At 44.3% G+C, this 11677-nt stretch overlaps 1 protein-coding gene across 6 annotated transcripts in view; it reads right to left on the bottom strand.

Moving 5' to 3' along the window:
* The window catches only part of clcn2a (chloride channel, voltage-sensitive 2a), a 71480-nt gene extending 61095 nt beyond the window's left edge, over window positions 1-10385 (bottom strand). For all 6 annotated transcript variants that reach the window (XM_029704615.1, XM_029704609.1, XM_029704610.1 and 3 more), the window contains exon 1: window positions 10177-10385. In XM_029704615.1, the coding sequence (XP_029560475.1) occupies window positions 10177-10302 (126 nt within the window). In that variant the 5' untranslated portion in view covers window positions 10303-10385. The remainder of the gene's footprint in view (window positions 1-10176) is intronic.
* Window positions 10386-11677: the final 1292 nt, after the last annotated feature.

Here is an 11677-nt window from a genome sequence, read left to right on the forward strand (position 1 = left end):
CCACTGGGCACACACTGGTTGAATCAACGATGTAGCCACATCATTTCAATGAAATAATGTTGAGCCAACGTGGAATAGACGTTAAATTGACGTCTGTGCCCAGTGGGTAGCCTCTATCGGTAGCGACCGTGAGTAATTACTACACATGTTTAACTGCCAATGTAGTGTTAGTTCCCTTCAATTGGTACTCAACATTCATATCATTCCATTAGGCCTACATTGTTTGATATAGTCTACTGCTATGTGTTTCCCCTGTAAACGCTGTCACGGGCCTCATGGTTGTTGCTGAGGGTCATGTAATAGTGGATGTTGCTGAGGGGCATGTAATAGTGGATGTTGCTGAGGGTCATGTAATAGTGGATGTTGCTGAGGGTCATGTAATAGTGGATGTTGCTGAGGGTCATGTAATAGTGGTTGTTGCTGAGGGTCATGTAATAGTGGATGTTGCTGAGGGTCATGTAATAGTGGATGTTGCTGAGGGTCATGTAATAGTGGATGTTGCTGAGGGTCATGTAATAGTGGATGTTGCTGAGGGTCAAGTAATAGTGGATGTTGCTGAGGGTCATGTAATAGTGGATGTTGCTGAGGGTCATGTAATAGTGGATGTTGCTGAGGGTCATGTAATAGTGGATGTTGCTGAGGGTCATGTAATAGTGGATGTTGCTGAGGGTCATGTAATAGTGGATGTTGCTGAGGGTCATGTAATAGTGGATGTTGCTGAGGGTCATGTAATAGTGGATGTTGCTGAGGGTCATGTAATAGTGGATGTTGCTGAGGGTCATGTAATAGTGGTTGTTGCTGAGGGTCATGTAATAGTGGATGTTGCTGAGGGTCATGTAATAGTGGATGTTGCTGAGGATCATGTAATAGTGGATGTTGCTGAGGGTCATGTAATAGTGGTTGTTGCTGAGGGTCATGTAATAGTGGATGTTGCTGAGGGTCATGTAATAGTGGATGTTGCTGAGGGTCATATAATAGTGGATGTTGCTGAGGGTCATGTAATAGTGGATGTTGCTGAGGGTCATGTAATAGTGGATGTTGCTGAGGGTCATGTAATAGTGGATGTTGCTGAGGGTCATGTAATAGTGGATGTTGCTGAGGGTCATGTAATAGTGGATGTTGCTGAGGGTCATGTAATAGTGGATGTTGCTGAGGGTCATGTAATAGTGGATGTTGCTGAGGGTCATGTAATAGTGGATGTTGCTGAGGGTCATGTAATAGTGGATGCTATTTAATGAAGGCAAAATACAAATTGTAGTTCAAATAAATTGGGACATTTAGGCTCATTATGGAGCGCAAAAAGTTAGTTTGAACTTGACGCACACACACACACACACACACACACACACACACGCACAAACACACACGAGTGAATGCACACACTCTTGAACATTGATGTGCACCCAAAAAAAATTGACACAGAAAACACAAAAAGATGCACAAAAATACACACAGTTTCTCTCACATGTCCACCAGACACTCCCACATATACACCACTAGCATATTGTCCGGGTGTGCTGTTGCCACGTGACGCCTTCCTGAAGAGCATAAATAGCACAAAATCTCCTAAAAATGCCCGAGAGCCCCTTCTCCCTCTCTTTTCACTAATGCATGCTTATAGGAGCCACAGAGACAGACAACTACTGCAGTCTGATATTGACAAGGAACGCAGTCTGATAAAGTAGACAGAGGAACAGATTGCAGTCATCCCCCCGCCCCATATCCCTCTTGATCTCTCTCGCGCCCTCTTGATCACGCTCTCTCTCTCGCTCTCTCAGTCAAAGAAACACACAGCTATGGAGGAACACATTTATCTCAGTACATCTCTCTTCTTCCTGATATGATCACTCACTCTCTCTATCACTCTCTCAAGTAGTCCATCTCTCTGCGTCCTGTTCTGATCACACTCTCTCCCTCCTTTTCTCCCTCCCTCCCTCCATCTCTCTCTCTCTCTGTGTCCCTCCATCTGTCCCCATCTATAGATATCCCTATAAAGTGCTCCAGGCTACATCTGTCAATCACACAGTGACATGAGTGGGAAAAACTGGTGCATGAAGCAATTATTATTCAGATCGGATCCACTTTTAGTTCATGTGTAGATGGACAGATTTAGCAGGGAAAGAGGGAGGAGGGAGGGAGGGAAAGGGGGAAGGAGAGGGAAAGGGGCAGTGGAGATATTGGTTGCTTTGAGTATAGACAGGTGGAGGAATAGAGGGGCAGTGTGAGCAAGGAAGGAGTGAGGGGAAAAGGGGGATGAAGTGGAAGAGAGAGAATGGAGGTGCAGTGGAGATATTGGTTGAGACAGGTGGAGGAGAAGAGAAAATGTGGTAGATGGGGAGAGGAAAGTGGAGGAAATAGGTTGGAGAGAGTGAGAAGGTGGTGGAAAATGAGAGGAGAGAGAGACAGTGGAAGAGAAGGATGGGAGAAGGAGAGTAGGCCTCTGCAGTGATACAGCTGTGCCTACATTTGGGAATTGTACTTTTTTTAACGTCAACCAGTCCATAATTGTATAAATCTGTGAAACAGGTGCATAGTTTTGACGCAGTGTCATAAGGCAGACACCTGGGGATATTTGAAGACGGGGTGACGTAATCTACAGTAGAGACCTGACCTGGCACACACCTTTCACGCTCCGCTCCAGAGCCCGCAGGCCTCAGAATAGCGCCCTAAACGGTGGACGGTCACGACCGAGTGCGTTATCGATAAACGGACGGCAACCTTTAAATCCAGGCAGCCACTATAACTGTGCCTTGACAACAGTTCACACTGGAATACAAACCACGAATCACTGTCACATGCGCACGCACGCACGCACGCACACACACACACACACACGATGCCGGTGCCCAGCTTTTGAAATGGATGTTTGTCTTGAATCGATTTTCTCGCTGCCACATATTTTCGCAAGCAGCGCAGCAGCCCAGTCACAGCAAGCCCAGTCACAGCAATAATGCGGAGAAAAAAAGCAACCAGAGATTCTGGTGTTATCTAATGTTCTGTGAATGACATTTTAAAAATCTGACAGTCACTTAAAAATCTAACAAGCCTACAAAAAAAGGCACTGCTCAGTGACTGACTCGGGACTCAATGACTCTCGGGATTTCAAATGAATGGCGCACGTCCCCAAGTGATTTGCACTCATAACTTTTACATGAGCATGACCGGTTAGGCATTATCCCACTAAAAACTCACCAAAGTTTGCTGATACTGGAGCGACCGATTCTCGGCCTTGTCCTTTGCCGGCATCGTCTTAATATCCTCATCCATATGATTTATCCACGGTCCGCATTAACTTGTCACTCAATTTCCTTGCCTTTATACAGCTATAGCCTTCTACACATGTGTAGTGTAGCAAATTATTATCTTAGCCTAAACCGCCGCTGCTACTGAAGAACTAGTGCTATCTATTCCAGATGAGTAGCCGCATATGCGGGTTGTTTCAACGCCGCCTCCCTCCTCCACACGTTGGTACAGTCGTTCCCAGCGGAGTTCGAAGGGAGCGGAGTTGATGTTTTGTGTTTTGCGGGGGTGGTGCAGGGTCCAAGCACAATGAGCTTACAATTATGTTTTGTATTCGTTCCAATAGCTCTTATCTGTTTCTCCTTGAATCTATCCGTCGGCGCACCGGTGTTCTTTTGTCTGCAGGTGAGAACTAACGAGTCATCATTTGGTAATAATAGTCTACCCACACCTGTTTAAAGTCAAATAAACTAAAGCAGCCTAGGCTACAGTTTATAAGGGCCAGTTTCACATAACTCATGAGTGCTCTGGGTGCAAAATTCCCTATGGCACAGATCCAGGATAATCTTAACCAAATACTATAACCATACATCATGTTCTGAAGAAAAACACTAAACTGATCTTAAATCATAGTCAAAAAGCAATATCGTCCTACCTCAGGTCAAGAGTGCCTAATTTTGGCTCAGTTAATTAAGATGTAATTGATTTCATGATCAACTAACCATGTATTAGGGACTCCTGAATATATGTAACTGTGACTTCCTGGATAAAGATTAGTCCAATATTTTACAGCATTAGACATGTCCATTAAAAGCAAATTATTATTAGCCGTGATAGAGCAAATGAATCCAGAATAGACTTAATCATGCACGGACAATCAAACTGGCTGAAGGAGCTACTAACTACAGTGTCTGGGAAAAGCAACAAAGACATCTAAACTGGCCTACGGGAATTCATTTGTGTGCCCTTCATTATTAGAAAAATAGGTTCTGGATAGAACCAAACAGGGTTCTATTGCTTGCTTCATAGATGGCACTCCTAAAGGTTTTTGTAGGGTTATTTGATCAGAACCCCAGGGGTTCTTGTTCACTGAACCAAAATTGTTTCCATATAAGGTTCTACATGGAACCAACGTCGGTTCTATACAGAACCTTAAGGGACGCCATACATGAAGCAAGCATAGAACCCTTTTTGGTTCTGTCCAGAACACATTTTTCTAAGAACGTAATACAGCACAGACATTCAGCACCATGGACAGCAGCATGGTCTAAGCGTTCCAAACAGAAGACAGTTGATTGCTGATTTCAGCACCACAGTCACTGAACAGCGCCCAGCACAAAGCTCACAGCTCATGATGAAGATGCAAGACAACTGAGGCTAGTTTTGTGAGGCTGTGTACAGTAGACATGTCATTGTTCCTATGCCCCTTTCCCTTGAACTTAGATAGGCAATATAATGTAAGACTGTTGCAATACTGCTCTCAATACTACAACACCCACAAACAGTACAGCACCCCTGGAGCAGATTAAAGTCGAGTGCCTTGCTCAAGGGCCCAATGGAAGAAGATAACACCGAGGATGCCCACCACATTTCCCCCGTTGCTATCCCGCCTCTCTAACCTCTAGGCTACCTTCAGTGCTGCCCTGTATGGAAGAGCTCTCACAGAAAACATGAACCACTTATCTCTCTGGAGAATGGCAGAAAGAATGGAACATGCTCTCTCTTCTGGACAGTTGTCCTTACTGAGAACATACAATGCATTCGGAAAGTATTCACACCCCTTGACTTTTTCCACATTTTGTTACATTACAGCCTTATTCAATAAAAATATATATATATATTCCTCATCAATCTACACACAATACCCCATAATGACAAAGCAAAAACTGTTTTTTAGACATTTCTGCAAATTTATTTAAAGTAAAAAACTGAAATATCACATTGACATAAGTATTCAGACCCTTTACTCAGTACTTTGTTGAAACACCTTTGGCAGTGATTACAGCCTTGAGTCTTCTTGGGTATGACTGAAAAGATTTGGCATGGGTCCTCAGATCCTCAAAAGGTTCTACAGCTGCACCATCGAGAGCATCCTGACTGGTTGCATCACTGCCTGGTATGGCAACTGCTCAGCATCCGACCGCAAGGCAATACTAAGGGTAGTGCGAACGGCCCAGTACATCACTGGGGCCAAGCTTCCTGCCATCCAGGACCTCTATACCAGGCGGTGTGAGAGGAAGGCCCTAAAAATTGTCAAAGACTCCAGCCACCCTAGTCATAGACTGTTCTCTCTGCTACCACACGGCAAGCGGTACCAGAGCGCTAAGTCTAGGCCCAAGAGGCATCTAAACAGCTTCTACCCCCAAGCCATAAGACTCCTGAACATCTAGTCAAATAGCTACCCAGACTATTCGCATTGCCCTCTCCCTTCTCCACACCACTGCCACTCTCTGTTGTCATCTATACATAGTCTCTTTAATTAACTCTACCTACATGTACATACTACCTCAACTAACCGGTACCACCGCACATTGACTCTGTACCGGCACCCCCCTGTACATATTGTTATTTTTTACTGCTGTTCTTTAAATTACTTGTTACTTTTATCTCTTATTTTTATCCATATTTTTTTTTGAACTGCACTGTCGGTTAGGGGCTCGTAAGTAAGCATTTCACTGTAAGGTCTACACCTGTTGTATTCGGCGCATGTGACTAATACAATTTGATTTGATGACGCTACAAGATTGGCACACCTGTATTTGGGGAGTTTGTCCCATTCTTCTCTGCAGATCCTCTCAAGCACTATCAGGTTGGATGGGGAGCGTCGCTGCACAGCTATTTTCAGGTCTCTCCAGAGATGTACGATCAGGTTTCCAGTCCGGGCTCTGGCTGGGCCACTCAAGGACATTCAGAGACTTGTCCCGAAGCCACTCCTGTGTTGTCTTGGCTGTGTGCTTAGGGTCGTTGTCCTGTTGGAAGGAGAACCTTCTCCCTAGTCTGAGATCCTGAGCGCTCTGGAGCAGGTTTTCATCAAGGATCTCTCTGTACTTTTCTCCATTCATCTTTCCCTTGATCCTGACTAGTCTTCCAGTCCCTGCCACTGAAAACCTCCCCACAGCATGATGCTGCCACCACCAGGCTTCACCGTAGGGATGGTGCCAGGTTTCCTCCAGACGTGACGCTTGGCATTCAGGCCAAAGAGTTCAATCTTGGTTTCATCAGACCAGAGAATCTTGTTTTTCCTGGTCTGAGAGTCCTTTAGGTGCCTTTTGGCAAACTCCAAGCGGGCTGTCATGTGCCGTTTACTGAGGAGTTGCTTCCATCCATTTATGAATTATGTCCTTATGGGGTATTGTGTGTAGATTGATGAGGGAAGATAATAATTTAATCAATTTTAGAATAAGGCTGTAAAGTAACACAATGTGGAGAAAGGGAAGGGATCTGAATACTTTGCGAATGCACTGTGTACTCATTACTCATTGTAAACCTATGATATACACTGGAGGCTGTATAGCCGCATTCAAGTGACATGCACAGCCCATGGCTTCCCCTGATACTTAAAGCTACACTTTAGCCGGTACACACTGCATGTGTGGTATAGATTTTATCTCAACTCAGATGAGCAATGTTCGGGTCTCAAAGGACTGACTAACCATGGCCTATGAACAAAAGCTTCACTCAGATGCATAGCAGCCATACAGATCACACAGCTATGCTTTTGAGTGATCAGGGAAAAGAAGACAGTACAATCCCAATAACAGCATATGGAAGCAGTGTCTTTACACAGTGGATTACTGGGGAATAAGGATAGATAAATTGCCTGGCTACCCAGACTCCTTGCTCCGCCCAAAAGCTACGCCACGCCCACGGACGTTAGTTTCTTCTCCGCATTGAGTCTGGATCTGAGTGCCTCCTCGACCCTTCAACGAATGTGAACACATTCGGGGCCTTCTGATTGGTCCAGAAACTGATTGGTTGGGCCGGAGCCAGAACACATGTGGGTAAAGCCACGGTTTTAAAACTCGTAACTGGCTTTTATACTCTGATTGGTTAGAGACGATACAATTGCTGATGACTTTGTTTAGTACAACACCCCTCTTGCCCTCGTCACCACAAACGACTTCAATGATGGCAGTCTCAGACTAAAGTAAGTAGTGAATGACAGAGCAGCGGATTAATTTAGTGTGAGTCGTCAGGCTAATAAAGAGCTGCTTGGGGGACCATGGGTGGAACAAGAGCCCTCAGCTCTGTTACACCTAATAAAGGCACTGTAATTAAAATGGATTGTAGATTAGAGCTGCAAATGCTGGTTGCTATGCAGGGACATAAAGTACTAGCTCATTGAGTCCCTCCACTGTTTTGAATCACAGAGTAAAGCTACAGCATCGCTTTACGGTACTGCTTTGCATAAGTTATCCTCCATCATCACACAGTCAGTGAGTCAATCAGAGGGAAAAGAGACTGCAAGACAGATCGTGGAACGGAGCTCCATGACATGAGGACATTGTGAAGTTAAGACATTCAACAACGCTCATATAAGCTTTCCTTGTTTAATCTTCTTCTGAGGCCAGCTCTGCCCCAAGGGCAGAAATGTAATGTGATTAGTTAAGTTTAAGCAAGACATGCGATTGGTTAAGGTTAGGGTTAGGGTTATGTTTAGGGAAGAAATGTGAGGGGGAAGGGGTACTAATCTAACATATGGAATTGTTTCAGGATGATCATACCATGGATCCTTTAGCTATTTGATTTAGAATTGTAGGACCCCTTCAGGTATAAAAAATATATGTATAAAAAATATTTGATCAAATATTGAATTTTGCCTTTACTACCAAAGCCCATAGAAATGCATTGAATAACACATTTATAAACGGCAAAAAAGGGCAATCAAATGATAAATCATAAGAAATAATGTTTTTGAAGTGTCTGTCCTATATCTATGAGATATAAGAAAGCTCAAGAAAGTGTTTTTTTTTGACACATTTAACCCCTTATTTTTGTTGGCACAAAACTACCTCCATACTGTGATTGGTTAAATGTAGGCAAGTAATTCCAAATGATTCAGTTTAGGGTTAGGGTAAGAGTTGGGGTTGTGACCTGCAACCACCACCAACCTTCCACCAATGAGCTCTGCCCACTGACTGTTGAGCTTTCAACCAATCACCGTTATGCCCTGAAGGCAGAACTGCCCTTAGAACAAGATAGAATATAGAAAACTACAATCTGCTTCACGCATACCCCATAATCAAAACCGACTTTGGAAACTTTTGAAGACACTCAACAATGACCTTTCCCTCACCCACTCTGTAGCCTACAAAACTGGGCAATTGATCACTGAATTTGTTTCCCTATGAATATTACATGTTGTGGTTTATGTGTTGTGCTGTGCTAATTTGCCATTTCGCTCCAGGCCTTTAGGGCCTTAGAGTATCAGTGGCTGTCATCGTACACAGGATGAAAAGACTGAATTCTCCTGAGAGAAAGAGCCTCTGATTGGCTGACAGAAGAATTCCTCTGCAGTGATGAGGCTGTTGATAGGCTGTTGGCATGGTAATGGAACTGGCTCATGGTAATGGAACAACAAAATCGTAGGCCAACACTCACACACACACACACACACACACACACACACACACACACACACACACACACACACACACACACACACACACACACACACACACACACACACACACACACACACACACACACAAATATGCAGAAACGTGCACACATAATCCAAGCCATATTTATTTTGACATAGGCTCAAACTGTGGCAACACAAACATATCCTTTTCTTATCAGTGTGAAAGAAGAGTTAATACATGTGTTTTGTCTCTCTCTGCAATATCTATTGTTGTAGGTGTGCTTCTGCTTTGAATAGCATGCAGCTACTACTGTAACTGTGTCTTCGAGCATCTGTATAGTCATTCCTACAGTAGTGAAACTAGGTGCTCTGCAGTCCCAAGCACCAACACACTGACCCAGTTCAACCTTCAGTCTCAACAGGAACAATCCGGAATAAATACACACCTGTGGAGTTTATTTTGGCACCCCACGATGGGAACAAATTATTCATAAATGGTATGACCTACAGAGATGAATCTGAGAGTAGAGAATGTGTGTGTGTGTGTGTGTGTGTGTGTGTGTGTGTGTGTGTGTGTGGTGTGTAAACACATGTATGTGCACGTGGAGGAGGAGGGTGGACAAGTACCAGTCAGGGAACTGAAGAGAGTCATTTTAGAATTTCCAAGTGGGTCAAACCATTTAAAGAAACCTCAGTAAAATCTGCAGACTGGATCATACTCTCTAGATGACGTCATCCCAATTTTTCTCATAGACTGCATGTCAATGAGTGGATTCAATGTCAAAATATGACATACAGGTCTTAGAAGTAGAAACACTTTATTATTGATAAACGTTACAGAAACGACATAAAGGAAAGTCCTCTGAGCGAATAAAATAGCCGTTCGCCGTGCGCGTAAATTTCAAGATGAACCGCAGCAATGAGGGACCTTATAAGGACCTTGAGCCCTGACGACGACTTGATGCGGAAAGTGGAATAGGATACATAACCACCTGTACCTCTTCTCCTAACAAGTTACGGTGTCTAGATCAAGGATGCCAATAGATATATAGCCCAATGTCACTACATTGAAAAGGATTTCATTGTTGCAATAAAAACATGTTATAGTCTACAGGCTACAGACAATTCAATGTGACTCTGATTCAATAACATATTTATTTGCCCTCGAGCATGAACACATTACCGAAGTTCAATTGATACTCTATTGATAGGCTACCTGATGAAAACAAGAGGGGAATAATGACAAAATAATTTGACCCATTGTTGTCGTCGTCACCGGGGAAAGACAGGATACCGGCGGCGGTATGGGTGCGTGATAGACTTGAGGTTGCCGAGGACTCATTCATACTCACATTTCGCTCGTCCGGCAGTTCGGTTCCTTCGGTGTGTTTACGATCCCTAACAGTCAGCTGCGCCGCTCCATCCTTCGTGTAACAGAGTGAATAAAAATGAGTAATATCTCTGCGCGTTCCGTGCATAAACTCCAACTTCCAAGCTTACTTTCCCCCCTGATCAGTGGTCCATCCACAAGCAGAGGCGCTCCACTCCAATCTCCTGTCTCATCCACTCTTTTGCACCTCGGGTAAACGTGATAACTGGTGGCCTGTTGCTGTTGCCTTGATTGGTTGTGCGCACATAGCACCTCAAACTTCTGAACACTGCTGCGTTCATCCGCGTCGATGCGCATGCATTCAGACCCAGAGCGACTGTAGAGCTACCCGGTCAAATGTGAGTGTGTGACTGTGACCGTCATTTTTTGCCCAAATATTTATTATATAAATAAAGCTGCAATAGGCTTTCCCGCGCGGCTCGAGCTGTCGGCAGCGGGGTAGGCTACCGGGTGTTCGTGATGCAATGCGGGTTCTGTCAGTGCCACGTTTCCCCCTTATCTCCTTGTGAAGAAAGTCCAGACGTGGTTTCCATTACCGTGAGCTGGTGGCGCATTCGTCTTAATTAACGAGCGCGAGATAGATAAAGGCATGGAGGGAGTATCACTGTCTGGCCGTGTGCAACCTGTGACGGGTGTGCACTCAACACTCTCTCAACACTTCACACAAAGCCGGCCATACAGCCTATTTCCAACAGTGCACACTCTTTTTTTTTTCTCTCTCTCTCTCTCTCTCTCGCTCTCTCTCGCTCTCTCTCTCTCTCTCTCTCTCTCTCTCTCTCTCTCTCACACACACACACACACACACACACTTTCAGTTAATATGGGATGCAATACGTCTCGAAGTATGATTCTACTGGCTGGCTTGATTGTCCACAAATACGGGATCAATCAACGTCCACCCTGAGATTTTGCTATTCCCTCCTATCGAATTGTATCGTCACTGCCTCTCACAGCTGCGACCCGTGGGCATTCGAGTAGCACCCGGTGGAAGATTGAATGCGAGGTGATGACTAACACTTGTTGTTCTCTTCTGTTCCTGTAATAGAAATACACAGAGTAGGCCTAATGGTTGGCTACTGAGCTATAAAAGAGTAGGCCTAATGGTTGGCTACTGAGCTATAAAAGAGTAGGCCTAATGGTTGGCTACTGAGCTATAAAAGAGTAGGCCTAATGGTTGGCTACTGAGCTATAAAAGAGTAGGCCTAATGGTTGGCTACTGAGCTATAAAAGCACCAGCAGGACCGCCACCAGTGTGTGTTGCATTGTGCCATCCAAATTCAAGTATGGATAATTCATGAAATCTTGAATTCACCTTGGCATGAAGAACACTGGAACAGTCAAGTATTCTCGACGAAAGACTTAACATTATTCTAATGATAATCCAGATAATTAGCCCTACACCCTTTTCAAACACACATAGCCTAGTGGGATTAATATTCATCACATTTTTATTAGTTGCCTAT

The sequence above is a fragment of the Salmo trutta genome, chromosome 21 (genome assembly GCF_901001165.1).
Source record: "Salmo trutta chromosome 21, fSalTru1.1, whole genome shotgun sequence".
NCBI lineage: Eukaryota > Metazoa > Chordata > Actinopteri > Salmoniformes > Salmonidae > Salmo > Salmo trutta.